The sequence below is a fragment of the Monomorium pharaonis genome, chromosome 6 (genome assembly GCF_013373865.1).
Source record: "Monomorium pharaonis isolate MP-MQ-018 chromosome 6, ASM1337386v2, whole genome shotgun sequence".
In the NCBI taxonomy this organism is placed as follows: domain Eukaryota; kingdom Metazoa; phylum Arthropoda; class Insecta; order Hymenoptera; family Formicidae; genus Monomorium; species Monomorium pharaonis.
In genome coordinates, this window is record NC_050472.1 from 21,765,695 (window position 1) to 21,792,061 (window position 26,367).

General features: G+C 34.0%; 2 protein-coding genes across 8 annotated transcripts in view; one reads left to right on the forward strand and one right to left on the reverse strand.

Annotated features, from left to right (window-relative positions):
- The first annotated feature begins 1,747 nt into the window (after positions 1-1,747).
- Positions 1,748-26,367, forward strand: part of LOC105829585 — a 42,661-nt gene continuing 18,041 nt past the window's right edge. Inside the window, exons 1-2 of the mRNA XM_028190777.2 lie at positions 1,748-1,885; positions 25,131-25,505. Of these exons, the coding sequence (XP_028046578.2) occupies positions 1,763-1,885; positions 25,131-25,505 (498 nt within the window). The 5' untranslated portion in view covers positions 1,748-1,762. The remainder of the gene's footprint in view (positions 1,886-25,130; positions 25,506-26,367) is intronic.
- On the reverse strand, positions 3,875-13,644 carry LOC105829588 (organic cation transporter protein). Of its 7 annotated transcripts, none has more exons than XM_012668571.3 (4): positions 13,001-13,644; positions 11,129-11,282; positions 7,753-8,241; positions 3,875-6,951 (listed from the first exon to the last, which is right to left on the reverse strand). In XM_012668571.3, exon 4 carries the CDS (start codon positions 6,841-6,843, stop codon positions 5,143-5,145), a length of 1,701 nt encoding a protein of 566 aa, XP_012524025.1. In that variant the 5' UTR covers positions 6,844-6,951; positions 7,753-8,241; positions 11,129-11,282; positions 13,001-13,644; the 3' UTR covers positions 3,875-5,142. The 7 variants fall into 7 exon arrangements, with proteins under 7 accessions (XP_012524025.1, XP_012524026.1, XP_036143880.1 ...); XM_012668572.3 differs by having other exon boundaries at positions 12,830-13,644; XM_036287987.1 differs by lacking the exon at positions 13,001-13,644 and having other exon boundaries at positions 11,129-12,245.

Here is a 26,367-nt window from a genome sequence, read left to right on the forward strand (position 1 = left end):
ATGATATGTGTATTTTCTGTAATTAATCTGTAGCGTGCTATACGTTATAACGGACTGAAAAATTTATTATGGATTATAGATGTTATAAGTCAGTTAAAAATATTGTCGAATTAACTCTATAAGTTTCATGAATTCCATTTTTTAATAAATTTATATACGCTTTTTTTGTTTTTTTTTAAATAACAAAAATAATTATTTTTAATTTTGTTTCTCATAATTATGAACATAAAATTTCTTAAAACATGTATATTCTGTATTAATTTATTTAGTTCTTTTATATCTACATAAAGGACTTAATTTTAACAAGGAAAACTTTATTAGATTTTACATAAAACGGAGTGGTTCTCTATTGGCAAACTTTGAAATGCGATATTAACGTTTTATTAAAAGAAATGTGCCACTGCATTTATATCTTTCATCTGCCGTGGTTTTTATAAAGGAACATAGAAATTACTTTCAATTAGAAAAGGAATAAGATAATCTTAAGACGTTTTAAACTTTTTTCTATACAAAGAAGTTTAATCAACTTTTCTTGGACTTCATTTGTCTACCTGAGATATCCTGTAGAAATAAATGAAAATTCGTATGCCTTTTCTAATTAGAACGACTTGCACAACGTGATGTGTTGTTTCCTCGCTGCCTTTAAACAAGTCACTGAGAATTCGCAATTAGGACACGTCCAACTGTTTTACGGTGCGCCCGAAGATGGTATCAATTTAATTAAAGTCTGACGGCGATAATTAAATCATGACCACTTTCTTGTGAGAGAATCCATCATGATATGCAAAATAATGCACGAAAATCAAACGTCTTCAATACGATCTATATAGGCTGAGAAATAATCAAATAAAAAATTAAATAACATAATTCTGTCTTAATATTCAAATTAAATTTAGTTCATAATCAAACATTTAACTGATTTAATTGTTATGATATTAATAATAATGTATGTCAGGATGGATATTAATAATGTAATTATCTTGTGAATTACATTAATATTAAATCTCCATTGAGAAGTAATGTAATTAGTTAATATAATTTGTTCAGTTAATTTAATATTAATTGTAAATCAGGATGTGTGGCTACCGTGCGTGATAATCGTTCTTTTATAATAAATTACATTCCTGTGTTAGAAGATTTAGATTTCACTCCAAAACATATGAAAGATGTATAAACCAAGGTATCAGCGAAATCCGCTTTGTGTGCATTAAATCGATCGCGGACTTGCTGTTCGACTCGAGGAAAGAACTCTGTCACGGTTGTCGCGAGCAGAGATGTGAAAACGCAATAAAAAGTTTCTATTCATTCAAAGTAAAATGATAGCGCTTTATGCCTAGGAAATAAAAACTTGAAAAATCTCTCTTACTGTCTTCGTAAAAGTGTGTAAAAAAAAAATACTTATTGTAGGTCTTTCCAAAGTCATTTTTTCGATGTTTGATACAATTACTGGAACTATTCGTAAAGTTACGGGATTGAATATTGCGGATCGCTATGCAGAAGTCAATCTCGACACGGGGCGAGACCGGAGGAGGATCGGGGGACTTCAATTAACTTGAACTAACAGCTTCGAAGCTATTCGATCGTTATTGATCGCAGGGCGCTCTCTCGGCTCTGGTATTTCGCGATCTTCCATTCGGACGCGAACTTAGCGCACGATGGCACTTCCGCGAGATCCAATTCTATCGGGAGATCGAATTTGCGGCAGCGGTCGCACCGTATTTGACAGAGTTGCGCGCGCTGGTGCAACGTTTTCTGCGATTTAATGGGCGAGAACAGAGCGACAGTTCAGTTGGCGACGCGCGCTCCCTGCCACCGTGTGTTCCCATATAGTATCCCGGGCTCCAGCGTCCCTCGCGCATGGACCCGCACGCGCTCGATAACGCAGGTGAGTGTACGATCGTCAGGGTCGGATTTACATACATAAATTGAAGCTTTACGGCTCACAGTCGCGAGCAGTTGCTCCATTTTCCCGTGGGGCATGTCCTACTTCTCGAAATGTTCTCGGAAACGTTTATCTGAAAGTCGACTTTTCCCAGATTTCTTCTGGAATTTATCCAGGTGAATAAAGAGTCGGACATATTTTTCTTCGTCTCTCTAGATTTCTTTTTAAGTGCTTATCTACGATGGCTGAGTTAAAAGCACATCGCTTTAGTTATATTGTCTTTTTAAAAAAAAAAAGTTATAGAAGTTTAAAAAGTTACTATTATTTTATGACAGGTATTAATGAATTACTTTAAAGGAAGGAAGAACGCGCCAATTATTTTTCAGAACACTCGGCTGAAACTCGGTTTCAAAGATACTTACCAGTAATTCATTTTTGCTCTGCATTTAGTTGGTAGAATTTCAAAATTATAGTTTAGAACTGCAGCGGTTTTATCTCGCGGACACCGGCGACACATCACGCACGTGTGGAATTTCGAGAATTCACGGGCGCGGAAGCGTTACAATATCTTGCTAATTTCACGTTTCGCAGTAAAAGTAATTAATGATGTGCATACTGCTCGAGTTAAATATTCCATTAATTATATTAATTCGAGTCATTAATTTAATTTGTGTCGAAGAGATACAACCAATATTGCGCGAGTGGTTGACAAAAACCTGTTGTCAGCCGTTGCGTCGTAACTAAACGCATAAAATTATAAAATTATAAATGCATGAATTATGGCTATTGCCGTGGAGTGTATTCTTCCGAATAGCGAGCGCATCCGCAAAAATCCACCGGTGAATTTCCCACGAAGCGCGGAAGCTTGGCATGACGTTGAGGATCAGAAACTTGAGAATAGATGCACCATATTTTAGTTATTGCTTATCGCGATGATTATACATTTTGGTACAGAATTTAAGAAGATAAATTTAAATTTCTCTAGTTATTATTTTTATCAGTTTTTGTAGTATGGTTGACTTTCAATGTATTAATAAATAACGCGAGTCGATTGTAATCAGGATTATTTTGTGTCTTTACTGATACAATTCGACAAGTCGATGATCTTCCAAGCTTTATTTGCATACTTATCTCTACCTATCTCGTTGAAGATATTAAAATAAAATATAAATAAATGCGAATATCTAAAACTTTAATAATAAAACGCACAATGCGTTATGATGACATTAGTTAGAAAATAATTTAAGTGAGAAAAAAGAATAAAGTCACAACTAAAAGTAACTATCAGGAAACTAATAAGATCACTAACCTTTCTAAGTAACTTGAGACATCCGGTGGAGAGCTTTACGAAATTTTTCAGAGAGACAGGATGTTTCCCTACTATCGTTAATTTTGCGGCGAAAAAAATCCGCGGATAACCGACATGACCATTTTTCAAACTTTATGATTGGAAAAGCGTTGGGCCGAGCGACAAAGTTTTTCCATTAGCTAGGAAGAGAGGAGTGAGTCGGCAGTTTCATCAGGAGAGGATATCCCGGGTCCTCTCGGAAGAGCCTCTCTGAATTGCATCTTTGCCATTAGGATCATAGTGCACTTTAAAGCATCTCGCGCGTCCTGACCGTTATCTCGCGTAACCCACAAACTTCCCTCGGTCAGTTTGTTTTACCAAAAGTAGCGAGATAAGTCGGATGTCAACAAATTTATTCTCTAGTTGACTTCTTTTCTCTTCTCTTTCTCTCTCTCTCTTTTCCTCTCTGTCTCTCTCCTGTTCTATAGTTCAGATTATTCTAACTTTTCATAAGCAGAATCTTACGGTGACTGGGAACTAGATGTCACTTGAACTTTTAATCATCTTTATCCTGGAAATTGTCTGAAATTAAAATCTTGATCACCGAAATTTACGTGTAATAAAAACCTGATAATAATTCTGTTATATGAAGAAAGGAAAGAACTTTGTATGATGGGAAAGCAATCAATATTAAACGGGTCCAATTTTTTCTAAAAGTGCATGTGTATTTGAATATTTTTACTAACAAGTAATTGTTTTATGTTTAAATAATTTCATTTTCTAAGTTTCGAAGGCATTCATTGAATGTCTTCTATATGATGTAAAATTTTATGAAAATAGAAGTCACTAGATCAAGTAATGAAGTATTGTTATATAAATAGCGTTACTATATAAATCTAATCAATAACACATAAATAATTTTACAAAATAGAATCTGCTCTCATATATAATCTCGGTATTAAAAATATCGTCTTTTTTTAGTATACATGCAGATAATATTATTATTGCTATTAAAGTTTTAGAATATTCTAATTTGTGTTTTTACTAAAAAATAAAGAATTATATATACAGTCTGTCCCACAAAAGCATATGCGCCATATCTGCAGAAAGATTTATGAAAATTTAAAACAGAATGTAGTGTAACTTTGGCGCCAATTTATGTCGTAAAGAAAAAGTAATGTATTGCAATGTATTGCAATCTTTGTATATTAGATAAAATAGACCACTAAATATATTTTAAAATGACATATATTTTTTTTACATTTTCATGAATCTTTTTGCAAATGTATACACTCTTGTTGGACTGACTGTAATATTGTTAGTATAAAATTTTTTTATATACAATATGTATACATTAGTGCTTGGAAATATTAGATGATTGAATAATTCGGACAGTTCAAATCTCAAGCATTAAAAATAGTTGAAACTTTTCAAACTAAATATGTTTGAACTTTCCAAACTCACTTTATATAGATCCGGAAGTTCGAAATTATTATAATTCAAATAAAAACGTTTTATATATTAATATAATATTAATATTAATCTAAACTCTTCGAGTTTTGAACATAATAAATTGATATTACAGATCGATTACTGCTTAACAATCACTGCAAACAATGCTCTTGTTTTGCTTCGAGCTATTCGAACTGGTCAAACATTTAATATGTTCAACTCTTTTATCTCTTAATATATATTATGTATACAATTCCAAAAACTGACCTTCTCTTTTTTTCTGTACATACATAATATGTAAATTGTTTCTAAATATCTTTTTCTCAATAACGAATTGTGCGTACTTTACCCAGGTGAGATAATCTTTATAAATTTTAATAAGTATTTTTAATAAATATCTCTAATATCAGCATAACTTGATATTTTCAAGATCAAGATGTATCTGTTTTCATCTCAGTATATTACAACTATAAGTACTAATTAAAGGCATTTGGTGACTTTCTTAAGACAATACGATCTTTTATATATCATTCAATTTCTCCTTTTCTTCTTTTTCTGGTATCTTGTCCATTTTGACATCGTGTTCGCTCGCAATGACTTTTGCGTCGCCACCCAAGCAGGTGGTGAAGCAGGTATCACCTTTGCCAAAGTTCTCGCCGTCCTCAATGGTCTCTGGCATCGGTTGATTCACCGTTTCCGGCAAATAGAGCGCCAGAAAGCCCGCCATCAGAGCAATAAGGCCGAACAGCGTGGCTGGTACTCGCGCGTCCAGTGAGTCCAACAGGAAGATCATGGGCGTAAGAGCGCCACTGAAACGCGCGCACATGGAACCGATACCGATCGCCGTGTTCCTCACCACCGTAGGGAACAGTTCGGCCGTGTAGTTGTATATCACGGCGAATGAGCCGGCGATGCAACTCTTGCCCACGAGCACTACCGTGACTTTGGCCACAGCCGCTAGATCACTGGTCGCGCCGCTGATGGTAGCGGCGCAGATGCAGCACAGGCCGCCCGTCATCAGGAACGTGCTGGTCAGGCATCTCCTGCCAGTGCGATCCATAATGAACATTATCAAGATGTACACCGGAAACTCCAGCACGCCGCTTAGGAACAGCATAACAAACGGATTGCCGACGAGATTGCCCATATTGAGCGCCAGACCATAATAAGCAATCGAATTAGCAAACCAATTAAGGCAGATGTTTAGACTCTTCTTGCGGAGATTCGGTGTTTTAAAGAGATCAAGCGCGCTGTAAGATTTTTCCTCCTTAGTCTCCTGCTGCACTTTCGATCTGCTGATTAGCCTGGCGGCGTCCACATGAACATCGTTGCCGTTCACTTTTAACCCCTTCTGCACGATGATAATTGCCTCGGCAGCGCGACCGTGTGCCCACAGCCATCTGGGTGACTCGTCCATCAGCCACCAGTGGCCGAGCAGAATCGCGCTATGCAAACCGTACACGATCTGCAGCCACATACGATCCTTGAGCACGGCGCCCCACACTGCCACCAGCATGAAACCTATGGCGAAGACCAATTGAAACATTATACCGCACACGGTTCTCTTAGACGGTCCCACCAGCTCCATTGTCAGCACAAATGCGGTGATGTATGCACCAGCGGAACCGAAGATACCATACAGAAAGCGGATCGCCAGAAAGACGTAGTAGTTGTTCACCAGGGCGACCAGTACTCCGAGTCCCAGCTGTGCTACCGCGGACACATAAAATATGATCTTTCTGCCGTATGTGTCTGCCATGCTACCAAGGGTGATCGCGCCCACGAACACACCAAACATGTACGAGGACTGCGCCATGGCACCCATCCAACGTCGCGAGCAAACGAAGTTCCATTCCATGCCGCGGGACGATTGGAAGTACGTTGTGTCGTAGGTCCACGAGTTACATTCCCGGGTGACGTTGTCATGATCCAGATAGTGACAACTGTCGAGACGGCGCGGAAGGTGTTCCAACACGTCTGAAGAATTGGCCCAGTTATGAGTGGTGAGATTGAATAGTTCATTGGTCAGAACGGACGACACGTTCGCTTTCGGGATATCGCAGTGATGAGCCGGCACCGCCGCGACTGTCAGTAGAGATAGCATGTGCACACCTGCCGTAAGGGCGGCGAGTAGGTGAAGGCAGTATTGCCGGAACTGGTATTTGCCGAATTCACCCAGATGGGACATGAGATCTTCGAGATCTTTGTCCACGGTCGCCATATCGGACGTTCGTTGGAACCGTAGACAAGAAATTTATCTGGGTACCTTGCCGGGTACCGTGGCTATTTAAATCGCTGTTCGTCTTTGAATTAGGCGCCGCATACGTTTCTGAAAAGACATTTGTAGATAAATTATTCAACTTGAATCGCGAAAATAAAAGATTGTGTTACATGCACACCCGCACAGATAAAATCTCTCTTCGAGAGTTATATTAATATATATTTATTTGATAAATAAATAAAGTAAGACTCTTCATTCTGTAAATTCTAATAAATAAAATGTAATCTTGCTTAGAAAAACATTTAAAATGTTAAAATATGAAGATAATAATTTCTTTCGATTTATCAAATAAAATGGCTGTTCAACTTAACATTTAAATTTAACATTGCTATTATTCATAATTTTTCTTTGAATTGTGCTTTTACGAATTGTGCTGAATAGAAATAGAAACATTGAAAGTAGATAATGTTACACATAAATAAATTGTCAAACACCATAATTATTTGCATGTAATAATTAGAGAAATCTAGATTGCCTATTTGTTATGTCTGCAATGTTCTTTCCATATCCTATCATAATTATGTTGTGAATTATGTTCGACCTTTTTACGTAACGTATTTTACAGTGAGATGCTGATGCCTATACTTTTAGTATACTTTGATCCAATTGCTCAATCTGTTGATCTTCTCATTAGATTGAGTTTCTCAATAATTTACAGAAAAATGTGTTTAGTATTCAATAAATGCCTACACAAAACAATAGAAATTAATTACCGTATTGAGGAAATATGAAATTCTATATATTCTGACAAATTCATTTAAAATTAAATTGATTTATCAAACATAAGTTCGAGACAAATTTTTAATTTAAGTGACACACATCTTGTAAATCGACACAAAAAGGCGATACCTTAATTTCGATTATAATTGTGTAGATCCACGACAAGTAATATACACTCGATCACAGCGAGATATCACGACGAATGACAAGTGGGTGGCTTGTATGTTGATGATCGATAAATCTCCCGGCACATCGGTCTCGATCACAAAATGTGGGAGAGCGGCTGCGCAAACCTTCGCTGTCTAATGCCCTCGGCGAGCTGAAGAGAACGACTGCAGGTTTTCCGTTCTCCAACGGAATTCAGGAGATTGGACAATTCTTCTAAGTAGACTTTGTAGTATTTAACGAAATTTGTGGCCGCCCTTGCACGCGATATAGTCACTCATACTATCGTAACTCGTAATCATCACTCGCGTTTGAGTTCTTCCTCGTGGATTCCCTTAGATCGGTAAATTCCACTCTGCGAGATGTAACGTCCGTCCGGGAAGAGTTTCGCGTAAGGCGATTGCGTTATCAATCATCGGCAACCATAATCGGGAGTCTATATATAGTTGTTGCCTGCAAAATTATTAAAAGTAATAAATACGTGTAACCTTGCGGTCAGGGCAATGTATTTCCTGTTGGTAATTCCGTTTGAAACTTCTTAATAAAATAAGTAATCTTTTTTTTTCTTGTTATTTTCTACTAAACTAAAAAGTCCTCTTACTGCATTTCTTGTAAACACTGCGGTTTTCAGAGATTAAAAAGAATAAAATGCCATAAAAAGAGAAATATTAGGTTTGAGTAAGTTAATATAAAAAAAAAATTAAATTAATGGTTTATAAAATTAATTTAATTAAAAGTATATTATATAATGTGATATAAACAAAAAAATGATTATATATAAGTGTTCAGTTTTTAATTCTAATTCAATTTTGATTATTGGATGATAATTTTTGTACAATTATTTCGATAATATTATCTAATCAATCCGTTTGCGAAAAAGCGCAGAATTTTTTATTATTTTTGTACGAATTATGAATCACTTTTTATCATTGCCTTTGTTTTGAAGTCCATTTAGCATATTTTAAAAATAATATTTAATGTAATAACTATAGTAAATATAGTATAGTAAATTGACTAGTATAGTAAATTGACATCTTTGTTTTGAAGTCCATTTAGCATATTTTAAAAATAATATTTAATGTTATAACTTAGTTAAAAGTGGAAAAGTACTTGCGGTTTTAACTTGCGGAATATACTAGATTTCTTATCGGTCACATGTCACTGTATCATTGTAATTATTATACTTGCAACTTAGTACAGTAAAACAGTACAGTTGCAAGTATAATAATTACAATGATACAGTGACATGTGACCGATAAGAAATCTAGTATATTCCGCAAGTTAAAACCGCAAGTACTTTTCCACTTTTAACTAAGTTATTACTTTAAATATTATTTTTAAGATATGCTAAATGGACTTCAAAACAAAGACGTCAATTTACTATACTTGTCAATTTACTATACTATACTTACTATAGTTTTAGCAGCGTGTTATGGTATTGATCGATGATAACAGTTATTTTCGATGCTCGAATAATAGCATATGTGCGATCATCGAAGCATGACGATATCGCATATTATCACGATATTTCTTTATGTACAGATCTATCAGAATTGCTGACATTTTACTTTGATAAATATTGACTTTTTACGCCGAGATCGTGCCGAGGTGCCAATTCATGGGATGAGGAAGAGAAAGGAATCAATTTTTTGCATTATTATGAAATTGCTTCGCCATTTAGAGAGAAAACGTATCGTTGAATAAAATGTTAAATTTATTCTGGAATAAATTTGTGTTTTTTGCGAAGATACCGTAAGATGGAAGCACTTTCTTGCTGAAAATTAAAATTATAATTATTAGTAGCCTCGTTTAATTACGACAATTATTTTCATTATAATACGCTTCTAACTGCGATATGTTACTTCAAGAATGATTTTATAAACCTAATTAATCCTACAACATTATTATTAATTGGGTTCAGCCTTGTGTTTAATTAACTGTCTTGAATCTTTGAAAGTTACATTTGTATGTCGTCTGCGGAATGCTTGAGCATGACTTCGAGAATGCTGTTGTGGCAGTTCCTGCCGTTTAACGCTCATTTTGTCATTATGTCGCGTGTTTTTGCGGCAACAAATATCGTGACATAAATAAATGCGACAGCTTTATATGTCGCGATATCATCACGGTTCGAAACTAATCGCACTGTCATTATCATAAATTCATTACATGGTTGCTAAAGACTAAACTCTGATATCGGTGGTAATCGTGCGTGTCCGCGATAACACGAATCTTCAAATATCTTACTTTTGCGTAATTGAATATTTCATTCTAACGCAGGTTTTTCTATTGTCTTCTTGATAAAATAATTAGGACCGAGATATCTAAGAAGTCTTGTCTCGATTGGATCATTCTCTAAATTCCGTAGAGTAAAAATTAATCTTACATGTGCGCAGAGAAAAAATAGTACCGCATATCTATTAGTACCAAATTAAAATTGATATCTTCTATTTAATAATCGATGCTTTTATAGATATAAGCAAGATTGTATTCTTACTTATATAAGACGTTTCAGACCATTTGTACGTTTTCAAGAGAACGTGATATCTTTTATTGTAGATTTGTATTAAATTAATTTTTTCCTTTTAACAGAAATTTATTGTTGAATAATGAGAATATATTTTTCTGAATAAAACAATACAAAATTGTTTAAGTTACATCTGCTTAATTTTATTTTACATTTTACTAATAAAGATATTCTTAACAAGATTATTTTTTTTCTCAGCAATTATTTGAGTAATTTTTGTCACTCTATGAGAGATAATTAAGATTCATTTCTGAAGGACTAAATAGGATAATTTTTATTCTTATTAGAATGAATTAGAATAAATAGAAAACAAGTTAAATTTATATTTATTTTGATTAACGTTTTCACTTTGCGAGATTTAGAAAGCATTGATTTACAGAAGTTTCTCCGAAATTTTTGAACACAAGACCGCGCATCTCTCTTTTTCTCTCTCTTTCCCTCTCTTTCTCTTTTTCCTTCTAATTTTTTTGTATTTTAAAAGAACCGAACAATCACCGTACCACTTTCACTGTAACATCACTACGTTTCTTATCGGACTTCTTACGACACATTGATTCGCGGCAGAATCAGCGGATGCTTATATTCCTTATTAAGAAGCTGATAAATGTGTCAATGAACGGGAGAAGGAGTGGAAATGGGATACATCAAACCCTACAATGATTCATTGACATCAAATTAATTATCGTTCGAACCGTTTAACTGCTAATAAACGGATAAAATGTGCAGACACACGTGTAACACATCTTTGCCGCGTGGTGAATTTAAGTGATATGTTTGCCACATAAATGATGCTCAGCGGGCTTTGACACTACTTACTTCAAATTCCTACGGCGTTACTGGCCCATTTGGCCGGACCCTTCAATTCAGCATATGCTTTGTGCCTCGCATCCTTGACATTACTCGTCATCGGGCGAGGCGATAATTGCTGGCGATGATCGTCGTAGCGAGAAACCGTGAGCGCTCGTTCAGTCTCGTGAAATATGACAAATAAATAGATTATTCACGGTAAACCGATGTTTCGAGCTGTCGAAGTTCACTTTGTGTGCCGAAAAATCGATCACGAGTATTCACTCGCCAATCGAAAATGTATTTTATATAATTTTAAACTACGCATACAACAACTGCGCGATAACTGTGATTAATCTTGCGGCCGACTGTCGACTATCGGTTCTGCACGGTTTCGTTTTCGTTTTTGTATGCAAACTGTCGATTGATCTGTAATTTATGGTAAAGCTAACTAGCCGTTGCTTTGATGAGTATCTGCGAATACATTAGAATGGTTTGCCTTCAAGTGTTTGTCATTGTGGCAATTCCAGCCAGATTGTTGCTGAAAGAGAAAGTTATTAGCGGGGCGTGAATTGTTTTTATTCACGAGAGGCGATGGACAAAATTTCGAGATAATTTGTGCCAACAACACGATGACAAACACGCCTCTGCGATCGGCAATATTCCGACAATATCGATTGAGTGACTAATATACTGTCCCGTCACTTCAACAGAATCGAGTTTCAAAATAATATTGCGTGACGAACTAGACCAACATTTTCCTAGTTTTAATCTAGTGTGGTTTCAAAGTTTCAGATGTTAATTGCAAACACGGCTTGAATCTATAATTACTGCAATATAGATAACTCGTTGACATTCATTATACATAAATTGATTGTAAAACGAATGATGTATAATACATGCACACAGAAAATATCAGTTCTACTTCTCTATTTGCTAAGAAAAATTTCTTAATTTAGTCTTCTGTTTTAGAAAGTAGAGATTTTTTTAAAATAAAAAATATTTCTTAATAATTATTTTAAAATACACTTATTACAAAAAATTTTAGAGAAACTTATTATTATTGCGTAGTCAAAAAGAACTTATGTGTACATAAAAACATACTATAAAATTTTATTGAAGAAAAAAGTGAAAAGTAACAGACAAATTAATTTTTTTTATTTTAACGCTTAATAAAGTCTTTAATTTAAAATTCTTAATTAAAGTATTTAATTTTACTAGAGTTTAAAATATATTTTACATAAATCTGAACTTATCACTGTGAATATATAAAATATTTAAAATAAGTTATACTTAATTCTTATAAAGAAACTTTACAATATGTATGTTTTTGTGTACGTAGAAGTTTATTTTAAATACATATTATTTCAAATAAATAATTAATATTTTTTTAAATTCTATTATCAAAAAAGCATTTTTTATAACAGTTTAAAATAAGGAAAATTAATTAATTGTTTTTCTTAACACTGGAATGATATTTTTGTGCGTGTACCAATAAATTATAAATATATTAAATACTTGATGTTTTGGATGAGTTATGTTCGTTATCAGAGATGTATTAAAAAATAAAATTTTTCATATTTGTAAAACATAAAATGTCAGATTATTTCTCATTTGTATATAAAATACACTAACGACGTATGGTGATTAATGATACCATTTATCGAAATAAAATCTATTTTCATGCTAATATATGCTAAAGCATAATAACTTTTAGTATAACTCAAATACCTGATGCTCCGGATGAGTTATGTTCGTTCAATATCAAAGATATTTTACATTCCAAAATAAAATTCTTCGCGTTTATAAAGTAGGGTAATGTTACATTTTACATTTAATGGTATCACTAATCAGAAAACAGAATCTATTTTTATAAACACAATAATTCTTCTTGCTACACACCGAGAAAACAGATATACTGCCGAGCAAACACGTAATACTCGTGGAAGTTTTAATATGGAGAACAAATGTTTCAAGAATAGGTTTTTAACACGCTCAAGACATAGCACTTTGAGAAATAACTGTGTAGGATGTGCTAATTTCATAATGATATTGCGTAACACCTTGCTGTTGCGTTAAAGTGATGTGAAGTGACATTCAACGTGAGACTTGTATGTACAATAATCAAAATATTTAAGACGTCTTGACATATGGACAAACATTGCGCTCATTATTGATAATTGTTATGTATACACATTTAAGTGCAATTACATTTTATTTTGTAGTTACATGAACATGGTATAAATCAACGAGATGTACGATGCGATTGGAGCTATATTCCGATAACATTTTATTAGACGGCGCCGTTGCAACGACGTTCTCTTATCGGATTTCTTCCTTCTGGCGCCAGTTAAAGTGCATCCAGAATAAAGCGTAATTTATTGCAAAAAAGGGCTTTATTTTGAGATGTGCGAACTATTATTTAATATTCTATTACTTTTTAATTTTACTAAGATTTTTTGAATAGCAATTTGTCTCATATGTAATTATAAAAGTCAATTTTAATATAAGTTAATAATAAAAACATATATTAATGATAAAAACACAGAAAGCGATATAATATAACTGCAATATTAAAAAATTTGATAATTTTATTTAATATTTTATTTAATATAATATTAGCGCGCTTAAAAGTTTCTCTTTTAATTCAATTTAATTTTTTTTTATTTTTCTTTGCTTTAAAATAATGGGACAAAATAGTTTTTATTTCGCGATATCAAGTTACCTCGTGTTATCGATAAAATCCACTCTTGATACAATTCGTTAGTATATTGTGTTAATATATTTTGTAAAAACGTGACTTTTCTCTCATTTGTTAATATTTTTCGTTAAAAGTTCACATTACGTTTACATTAAAAGCATTGAAAATTGAGAAGTATTAATATAATCTATTTAATTTATTAATCCCTTTTCAAGTTCTATTTTTTAAATAAAAGCGACATATACATATATATATACAGTCTAGTTATGTTTAAAGATTTTCGAGGGACTGTTGTATACAAAAATGAAGTAAAGGCATAAAAATTCAAAATGGATCTAATATAATCAATTTAATAAATAAAATATTATTAGATTGTAATAAAATTTTGTGTAACACGTAAGCATAATGTTTATTGTATGTAATTTTTGATTTGAACGAAAAGTGCGAAGAGACATACGACGAGTTGCGATCTCGAGGTGGATGTCTCTTCGAGCAATCAATTCTAATTCAGTCATCAGTCTGCCCGCGCTTCATTAAGATATTAGCCTATGCTCCGCGAGCACGGTGGAAAGATTCAGCATGGCACAAACGTCATTTGCATCTCGTATGCTCGCGGGACCCGTCTTCGGCTGCTGAATAACAATACTTTAGCGGCGCCGCCCGCAAACGCGCAGAGACATTCCGCCGAGGCCTCTGGAACGGCGGCAGAGCGTAGGAGACGCGAGAGGAGTACGCGCGCGCGAACCGGCTTCTGCGTAACCGGCAGGCGATGCGGAAGAGGAGGTACATGGTGTGCGGACAGAGCGAAATTTCAGGCTGCTTGACGGAATGCGGGTCAGACGTTTAAACGCGCGCGGTATCGGCCCGCCGGCGGATAGGATCAGGAACGACCGACGAGGCACTCTCTCTGGCGCGCGTGGCGCGCACCCGCGTCGACGATAATGGAAAAGCTATGTTCGCAAAGCCAGATACGTGGACGCATTATACACGATGCACACAATGCGCTGGGGGAGAAAAAGAAATCACGTGAAGATCCGCGGAAACGGGAGCGCGGACTCCCGCGACGCTCATCTCGAAATAAGGGCGAGAACGCGCGTTGAGGACGAAGGCACGCGATGCGCACTCGTGAATCTCGAACGTTTCTATTATTCTACATTAGTTTTGGAGAGTTCGTTATTTTTCGTCGAATTCCTTGGCTTATGCATAAGCGTACAGGATTCCGATGGCATCCAGCGCACCGACTGCAAATAACGGATTCCCAGTGTCAATGACCGACGTAATCGCCAAGTATTGATAACGGGTCGAAGTACTTGCCTTCTCTTTGGACTTGGGTTTCCTGATAACGTCGGGCATCACGAATGATGTCGGTGTAAATTTGCCATTGAAAGGATTACGCGGAGATTGAAAAAAGTGGCGATTACATTAACTGGAATCGATAATTATTGATTCCAGTTAGTTGCAACCAGTAGGAATTAAGATATATCTATGTAATATCCTGGTTTCACGGTTAATTCGATCGTATGTAAGACTTAAACTTTAGAATTGTCAGTTTAAGAAAACTAAGTTGGGGGTAATAACTTCCTAATAATTTTTTAACTTAGTTAACTTTAAGTGAGTTACTTTTCAACTATTTAATTTTTATTCGTTTTTAAAATAACACGTAAGTTTTAATTTGATTTTTTTAAATTAAACATTTATCTAAGCAAAAAAAAATTATAAAAGCAGAATACAATTCCTACATAAAGAAACATTTTATTGTTATTTTATATAAATTTACTTTACAAATTAAATATTAATTTATTTCATGTTTTATATTATAACTGTTTTGAATAACTTTAACAATTTTTAAAATTTAAATATATATAATATTTAAAATTAATTAAAATTTAAAAACTGCAGACTTAGTAAATTTTTATCTTCCTAACTAATGATAAAAAATTTTGATCGTGAATAATTGAATTCTGATTTTAAGACCGATTGCAAAGAAGAAAACAAAAAAAAAAAAGGCTTATGATGGCTTATACATCATAATTGATCAACTTGCTATAATTTTAAGTAAATAACTTTGAAATGGTATTTAAATTAATTTTTGTACGATTATTTATTAGAATTTTATTAATATACGTACAAAATTTAATGTAATATATAAGGCTATTTCCTCATTAATTTGCAAATATTATAAGTGCTACGAAACACGATTTTATAATAATCAAAGGCAAAAAAATTAAATAACTGTTTAAATAAATAAAAGGATTATGCTTAAATTTTACACAAATACTCAAATGTTATAATAGAACAATCTGTGAAATTTTAATGTTTTCTTTCAGACGTGAGACATCTATACCTTTAAGCACACGGAGAGCTAAGCCAAGCGAATTTAGTAATCTTTATTCCATGTTTTTCTTGTACGCAGCTATCAAGTTATAATTCACTTTGCAGCACCGTTGCTCGGAATGAATATTTCGTCCATGAATACCGCGGGACGATTGCTTTGCAACGGGCAGCGCAATTCCAACGCGATATTGATATAGGTAGTCGATATGCAGTTGGCACGGGCAAGACGATTCGCCCCGAGATCGAGTTATCGCGAGTTATTCGCTCGAGCTGCGAAGAGGCAGGTCTCGTTATCCGATTATACGATTTATTTTACGAGTATACGCGACGGGCGGAAGTAGAACCGCGGGGGTAGGCGGTGCGGGATCCAAGTGGATAATGGCGGAATAGATATAGGGTGAATGCACCGGGCATGCAGCTAGTCAATGCGCAAGTGTGCGTATTTGCGTGTCGGCGCCGATGGTTGGGATGTTTAATTTTCGACCGCTCCTCTTTTTTTTTTTGTGCAAGATTCCGCGATTTCTCGCGGATGCGACGCGTTCACTCGCGTGTATACATATTTGATCCCCGGCGACACGGCTTGCGGTGGTTAACCATTAAATTGCGTTACCGCAGGGGAATCTCATTTAAATCGCATCGTAATGTGTTAGCGCATTGATACGCAAAACCCATCCGGTTTATGAACAGCTTCATTCACGCGACGTTGAACTGGACGTGTTTGAACGAAGCGATAACACATCATCAATGAGATGTCGTTTTTTTTTACATAATAATAATAATGTCAAGAGAAGAGATCCGATTATTGTTCAATTTGATTGATTATTGTACTCGAATATTGTACAAGAACGCTGCTCGTAAATGTACTTGTAATATTCCTAGCGCATTGCTCAGAAGAAAACATCTTGTTGTTCCTCCTTGTCAGTTCGACACGCGTTTATCTATACGATTGAGCAGTTATTGAGCAAAGTGGTCTGTCATTGCGATAAATAACTGACCTTCCCCATGTCAGTTTCACGAACACACATTTTCGCCACGGCATATCGAGACGTTGTACGTACGGCGATAATTTTCGTGCCCAGTAGGTAGAAAAATGGACCTGTTTCCTGCTCTGTATTCAAGGTCAATAAAATTACATTGCAATTAGCGATTCTTGAATTTAGGACAGACGGTGTGACGCACGTAGTCACCGCATTTGTTTTAGCAAATAAAATGTAATGTACAGAGACATGCGCATTAAAGATAGGCAGGATATTCGGTGATAAACATATTTGGCGAACAAGATGATGTTCTTCACATTGAGAAAGAAAGTTACAAATTTTTCAACTTAACTAAACTTCTTTAGTTCTAGCATTTATGTACTTTCGGTTAAATATACGTATAAATACTTGAATTAAAGTACAAGTGTTTCATGCGTTTAAATGCACTTGAAGAGATTTGACCAAACTGGAATGTTTAATCAAGTTAATAGCTCTCTTTCTTAGCGCAGACAAAACCGCGGAGGAAACGCGAAGGAAGCGCATCCGGGCGGAAGAAGCCTTAAGAAATTTTCGGGCTCTCGCTCGTAGGAGGGTTTGCACACACAGGTTTCATACACACGTTGCCACAGGGCACGCTTGATTACAATGGCGGATACAACGGTGTCTCCTTCCGTAAGGGCACCCCACAATGAAAGGAAACCCAAGCCTCTGTCACGGCGCAGATGGACCGTGTGTCTTCCTCCTGTTCATAGTATAGAATTACCCTCCGGCGTGCTCCGGGATTTTCGATTCACCCGTATTCGGGTCTCGAAAGCTTCGTACGGAGAAAGAAATTCGATGTGCCGACCTCTCTCGGGAATTCGATCGCTGAAACACGTCAGGCTGATAAGAGTCTTTGCCGCTAATGGAACGGCGGCCGAGCTCGCTTGTCACGGCTTAGGCGGTGCGCAGCGATAAAGAACGTCATCAAATCGCGAGTAAGAAATGGTGCATCGGCCAATACCAGGCGAGTGGTGTGCCTTTCTTCCATGAATTTAAGCGCAATTATACGCCTCGTTGTAAATACAATGACTTGTTCCATCTGTTAGAGACGGCCGAATGCAATAAGATACACTTATTCGACCTAAACGAAGATACGGTAACTCCGTAGTAGAGTAAGATGTATCTACTGTAAACTCAGTTTATCTTGATACATACATCAAGTGACATCTATGTGTTGAAAATAATTAAACTATATTAATAAAACTTTATACTGTATATATAAATGATTCTGCATTTGTTGTATTCTAACGCGCATACGTATGCGTGTGGCGCATCTTGACAAAGTTCGCAGCTATGCGTATAGCACAATTGTGAAAGTGGAGTTCTGGGTTAATTCACTTTCGCACTTATATCGTCAGCGCGCGCATTGGTACATGGAAGATTCAATAACGCGGGTCCCGTGTGTGACAAATCGCGCGCTACGAGCCGTCGCCGGCGTCGCCTGGCGGATGACTTCAATCAATTAGGGACGCTCGTTCGCCTAACTCAATTATCCGACCCTAGGTAATTTATAGGATTATTAAGTACTTACCGGGCCGATGTCCCGATCTAAAGTTATCGATTTTCGATTGACGGATTAAAAGGTTCGTTTCCCGCCTCTCTGCTACGTGCAATTCGCGACGTCGCTTAAGTGAGACTAGCCTTAATTGCTCTTGACGACAAAACGATCATTTCTGTAACAGGTGGTTTACATCGCTGTGACGAAATAATTACGCTACTTCTCGTTCCCGTTTACACAGATGCGTTGACGCGCGAGATATTTTCGCAGATGTTAATGAAATCAACGATTCCATTAACCTTCCCGCAGAGAACATTCATTGTGCAGGTTATTCAGAATTATTACGAGAATGGAAATGTGTAAATACCATATGAGATTTAAATAAATGTTTTTTTTTTATTATTAATAATGTGCAATAACGTTCATCGATAACGAGAGGCTGAAATGCATTTAAATAAGATCTTTGATATCAAATAATTTCTAAATATTATGCTTTTTTTAAGTATTTTGTAAAAATAGAAGTACTTTTTATAAGTTACTTCTGTTGATTATAAAAACTTAATTCTAGAGTGCTATTCATATTTTTCTGATGTATACTATTCTGAGTGAAAATTTAATCATATAAATAAGAATTTTTTTCAACTTTTAAAAATTAAGAAACGTTTTTATTTTATAAATTGCAAGACGTTGTAGAATTTAAATTCTTTTAATAATTTTAATAATAAACTATTTTTTTCGATGCTAATTTCAGAATTCTGCGATATTTTCTTCATTGTTTTATTTTTGCAAAATTATTTGTCATATATCTTCATAGAGAACAGTTAGAAAAGAGATTTGCTGATTAAACCCGTAGATAAAATTTTGTGATCTTCTTTGCTTGCGCGTATAAAAGTTTAGAGTTCTTTCGAGTTAAGGGAAACGATGTTAGATGCATGATGTAGAATATGTAGATATATCTTTCTCCATATCGCGCTTGGTTCATACACAGAAAATTTATCGAATGTCGTACAATGTAATGTTTGTACAAACTAAACAAATGTTTATGTCTTTGAATTTATTTCGATAGCTTCTCTATCGCTGCTGATTTTTATTGTAAATACTCGTGTTGATTGCATAATTGTATCTACAAATACGCCTACTAAAGATAAAACAAATATAACTATCGAGAAAAGAACAGATGTACTTCGAAAATTTAATTAAATGCAGATTGTTATGAAACGTTAATCAGATAGGACTTAAGTTTGAGTTACGTTGTTAAAAACTATATTTTGTATTCTATAAAAGTAAAATATATTAAAAATCTTAATAAAAATGTGCTCATAAAATAGTAATGTTATAACCTAAATAAAAATTAATAAAAATGAAATACTTTTATGTATATAAAGTCTTTATACAATTGTTTTAATACAATATAAAATTATAGAACAATATTATGCTTAAAATTGAATTAATAAAACAATTAAAATTAATTAATTAAAAATACTGTAGTATAGTGAATTAGATTTTACACAAACCATTCTTTTCGAGGTATTTTTCCGAAGAAAGATTGTACACACTATATATATATACATCACTATTACGTATAACATTATACAGATAATTAATACACATAGACCAATTATCGTGTTAACACGGTGTGAATCCTTTTATGAGTTCGTAGTAAACGGCTACCGGATAGTTTTAAATTATTGCTTGAAACAAGATTACTTTCTTAACGTAAACAACATATTTCTTATTTTATCTTTCTTCTGTCTTTCGGTGATTGATTAATCATTACGAATAATGTGCGTTTTAGACGGGTCAGCAAGTTCTGTGTAAATATCTGAATTATTGATACTTTACAAGAAATCCATTTAGAGTAATAAAGAACAATGTAACAGTTTTTCGAATGTATAGTGCGATTATATGTAGTTTTTGAATATAATATTTCAACCGTATATTAGACGCGCACTTACGCATGGCATTGTAATTTAACGATTTTCTGGTGGGGCATGAGAAGGTCATTTCTATCGCATAAACACGTGATTTCTATTCGTCTATTAAAGTCGATAGATTTCCGTTCTTTTTGCACTTCAGTTTTTTCAGTTTTAGTTACTTTGTTATCAACAATAAATAAAAAAATTATGTATTTACAACAAAAAGCTTTCTTTAATAAATGAATTTTACGATCGTGAATACCTAGTCAGTACACAGAGAGAAGATTTCAATTCTTATATGTATATTCTACAGCTCTTCCTACACGAATATTTTTAAATATACTAATATTCTTATAGAAGAATATGAATCTTCTCTGTAATTTAAATTTAAATAAGTATTTATACTGAAATAATATTTTGTATGTTCTATATGGAATTATTCCTCATTGATTTTTCAAGAGTCTTGTATAATAAAGTAATTGAGAAAGAAAAATAATGATTACTGCGTCAAATTATGGATGGAATTTTCTATTATATATATGTGAAAATGTTCTTGAAGACATCTAAGATATATACTTTTTGAAAACTCATAAGATTATTCTCAGAATATCTATCTTCTTAAAGAAGGCTTTTATAAATATGCGATCTTCCTGGTGGAAATTGTGGAAATATTCCATGAATTAATATGTACTGGTTGGGTAGGATTTGCGATGCAAAAATTCGTACAAGAACTCTAACGGAGCTTTATAAATATTTCTAAACCAGTTAAATATTAAACAATATTTTAAACAGTTAATGGCAATTTTGGAAAACGTTTTACTTCAAGAAAACATGAAGTAATTAGAAGAAAGAAACTGATTGAAAAACTCACCAGAGTTCAATGAACTCCGGGACACACTGGATTTGGATTACTTTGCATACATGCTTGTAAGAAAAAGAGAGAGAGAGAGAGAGAGAGAGAGACATGTTTTTCCTGGATATCGATCGTTACGATCGTTGCTCGCGACAAACCAGACACCGCTCATATACGGTATCCCGCAATTCGGAAGGCGGCACACACGTGATCTGGCAGGTGGAAGGACACAAGTAAGCGATGGCCGATATGACGATCGAGGCGACGACCAGGAAACCTGGATGACCAGGAGAGGAAGCGACGAAGCTGTATCTCGCCCTGTTCCTTGGCAGTTGCGCGCGAACCATCGAGCGGAGCGGAGCACTTTCGTTGCCGATGGTGATCCTGTTTTCCGATCGGCGCTCGATGGTACGAAGTGTTGTGGAATAGAAGAGAACGAGATCCACGAGGACGAGAGATAACTATCGTGTGAGTTTAGCGATCGGTTACAGGCGAGAACCGAAATTCACAATATTAATCGGCTTTACCGACTTACGACGCGGAAAACTTAGGAGAGACTCGTCTTTCAGTTTACGTTGACTTACACGTACCGATTTATTATATCCAAGTGTTGCCTTCATCATTTTCATTAAATATTATTCTGTACTATAAGAAATATATTGCAAATAATGCGATTCAGTAGGGATTAAAACATTAAATACTATGTTTGATTAATTTGATTTGATTTGAGTATAAAATAATATATTAAATTTATTCTACACCGAGAAAAGGAGTTGTTAACTTGACTAACTTTTTTCAGTGTGATTCAAGTTTCTTCAGTTTAAGTGTATGTAGTTAAGTTAAACTGAGAAATTTAATCAAGTTGGAACGTTCAGTCAAGCCAACGATTTTTTTCTCTTTTATCTCTCGACGGCAGAAAGAAGTATTTTTTCGAAAATAGATGTATATGAGCGTAGTGCCCTTTAAAATATTTTGAACCTTGAATAACCTTGAATGATGTCGTATCGGTAAGGTATAATGAGAGGATGTACGTAGCCGTAGAAACACTAAAGAGTCATTTTCTTATGCAAGAGTTTTTTTATAGTCTCCGGCAATAGAGTGGGTGTGTTCAGGAAATCTGCAATCAACTTTCCTGTCCTACAGAGTATAAATGCAGTAGATAATCTTGCCTTTGATGGCATGAGGTGTAGGCATGATGCGACAGTGCGTCGAGGGAAATTTGTGATGCCATCGCAGATTCCCGGAACATTATGCCATTTTTATTATGACACGAAGTCGGCGCGACTGACTGATCCGCGGGTGTTTGCGGAAAGACAGGTGCAACAAGTAATTCACCGGCGAATCGTAAATTGTCTGCAAATGAAAAATACTAAACATGTGTTTAATTTGTGATATTCAATGTTTGCTGAGCTCGACGCGGCGTTTCTTCATTTAAATACAAATTAAGCAGCTCGTTTAAAATGTAGTTCATCTTCCGTAATTACAGCAAAAGCAGACACATGTATTGTTTAAACGAACAAATAATTCATCACATGATGTACCACACAATATAATGTGTTTCTTTTACTTACAATTAGTGTAATATTTATTGAAATATCTCAAACATTTTTATTAAAAAATTGTGTCAATTTTAATTCATTTATGCGGCTGATTCGCACAATTCGACCATCTTTAATTTAAATTGTTACACTGCTGTCTTGGTCAATGCACGCAGGATTGTGTTGTAATTGTTGCAAGATTATTTCACGACAGATCGTCGGTGCAAGAACCTTATATCAATTCAGGCACGTCATTCGCATTTCCTTGACACGCTCACTCGAACCGTTTGGAACGTGAAATTACTTTCAATGATCGGTTGCCTTCACCCGATTTATGCGGGATAAAAAGTTTTCTCGATATAATAATCTTCGTCAAAATTTTTATTTGTGTTTCACTCGACTGAAAGTGTTTTCTTAAACTTAGGAGTCAAATATACATATGTACAATTTCAAGATTACAAATAGTTAAAGGTTGAATGTCTTCACTAATTTTGTTTTCTTTGTATATATTTGAAACAATTTTATAAAAATATTTAAACAATATTTCTTTTTAATGTAAAATGAAACAAAAGTTTGTATTTAATTAAAAACTACATATCTATATATTTATATATTTTTCTTTATTAAGTTAGAAAAGAATGTTGAAAATATATTTGAATAACATTTTTTTGTAAGTAGTTAAAAACATATTAACAAAATATGTATGAAAGTAAAGTCTCGTGTAACATTTAGGCAAATTTAACAAAAGAAACAAGGTCAATATACGAGCTCGAGAAAATAAAGTTTGAAGCAGATAACTATTTATTTCGTTATATTTAACAAAATGTTTCGATTTTTTTAAACCATTGTCTGGAGTGTAAAACTCATATGACAAGGTCAATACATAACATAAGAAAAGTTACAAATATTAAACAAAAGAATAGGAGATTGTGTCAAAGTGCCAGAGATGTCAAATAAATAGTATAATATGATTCGCGCAATTTAGATCAGATATGTTTAACATATGTAACAAACTTTGTTTTTATTTTATTCTTTTAATATTTATAATTTTATTTTCTCATGTAATTTTTACTGTTATTTGTTATATGAGTTTTAGACACACAACGATTAAAAAAGATTAAGTAAAGTCGGAACATTTCATTAAATGTAAGGATGAAATAAATTACTATTTATTTATTCCTGTCTTAAACTCTTCTTATGCTCATGTATTGACCTTGTTTCTTTTTTTAAAAATATATTATAGATTGAAAAAAAATGTATTAAAGAGTAGTTAAAGTTTAAATGAATATATCTCCTTTTGCGTCATTAGGTAAGAAAATCGTTAGGCATATCATTTCAACAGCAATTGATTTATATGTATCGAGGTTAGCTTTGAAATATTTCGACTGACTTTTGCATCCTATTTTATTGTTAAAGGTACTATATTTGTATTTTCTCTTTTTCCTTTTTCTTTTCCCTTCTGTCTTCCTATTTATATCTATTTGCTGATACTGACAGAGGCAATAACAGCCTGTACACGTGTAACCTGTCGATACATGGATTTAAAGCGATTGAATTTTCCTGTTACTTTGAGCTTCGATGTTTACACCTTTGCACACAGAAATTATACGTATAATCATCAGCTAACACATATATGATCTTCTACAATAGCAATTATGATGACGTAGACTTTATAATTTCTGTATAAGAAAAATAAGATTGGATTATATATTTTGTGAAAATTTTACAATTTTTATTTTAATTATAGAAATTTTGACATATATATAAAAATATCTTACTGCTATTTTTTAAAATATTATTTTTCTAATCTTATTTCTTTCTCGCGCAAATTACTTTTTATTTCTATAAGAAAAATATTCGATGTTTTTAATATTTTATTTGTAGCAATAAAAAAATTTTGCAAAATAAGATTAAAAAATAAGATTTTAAGGAATTACAATGTAAGAATTGGTTATAATTCCGTTTTAAGATTCATTAAAATTACTCTAACGCAGTTACATAATAATTAATAGAAAAATGTAACGAAGCATTATAAAAAATAAATTGATGATGTGAACGAAGTTAAAAGAAATAACGTAAATTTATTTATCAACTATGCCAAGTAATAATAAGTATAAATTAGAGAAGCGGTAAAACTGAAAAATATGCATATGTGTCTCTTTTTTCCTATAAGCTTACTCATGATATGACTCAGTCTCGTGAGGTTTTGGCGATGATGGACGCACATACAACCACATTCGGGCGCAAAAGAGGCTGCACAATTTCTCGATGTGGCGCTTTCCTCCTAGGCTCGATATTCCTAATCAGCTTGGTCATCACTGGTTCATTGGTGTACCTATATTTTGCACCTTGCCTCGAGGAGAAACAACATGTTCAACCTTGCACGAGTTCTGGTGGCGATTCATTCTTACAGAGCGGGAGGAGTTTTCCGACAGTGCCAACAAAGAAGAAATTGGATGTCAGATTACCAAAGGCTGTCTTACCTGATTTGTACGAATTATGGCTGATTCCCTTCATATGGGAGGGCAACTTCACTTTTCATGGCGAGGTAATATTTTTTAACTTAGTAACATATATTTTGTATAATATGTCAATTTTTTTAACGGTTGGTAAGCACATTTTCTAACATTTCAAACAAATATCTTTTTTTATGCCATTTTCGCAAGAGGGAAATAATTGTAAACGGATTACATGCATTAATTTTTTCCATTGAATGTAATTTATATATATAATATATGATATATAAATATAGTTCATAGAATAATACTTTTTTATAACAAATTATTCATAATAATTTGTTATTTTATTATTTAGATGCTTTTTTAAAGATCTATACATTAATTTTAATATTTTATGTTTATTATTAATTGTTGTATTTAATGTGAATGTAAAATATCTATCTAGACAGATATTTTATTATCTCTCCCTTTTTTTGACATTGTAAGAGATTTCTTCACGACTTCCAATTATTGACAGATAAACCGGTTTGACTACGTAACGAACGAATGTCTACTTTCTAGTGAGAATTGAAAGCGTAATGCCTACGTACTTAATTCCCAATTCTATACGTAAGCTGTTACACTGTAGTTACACGAAGAGAGACGCACCTAGTGATTGACGCAACCGTTTACTTTCATTATGCGGGATTCATGGGGAATAGGCTTAGGCAGATCACGTGCGTTCCGTTCTTAACTCCCCGTTAAGCTTTATTTTCGTTCTTTTACTTATTGCGAACTATTTGTTCTGTCTCGTGACAATTTTTTTTATTGCTATTGGAATAGAATATTTAAATGTGTATTTTGTCGACAAAAGAGAAATCTATTTTATTGATTATAATTTTATTTTAAAAATTGAATAAAGTAATATAGACTTTGTGAACGGTAGAGAATCACTGTGATTTTGATATTCTG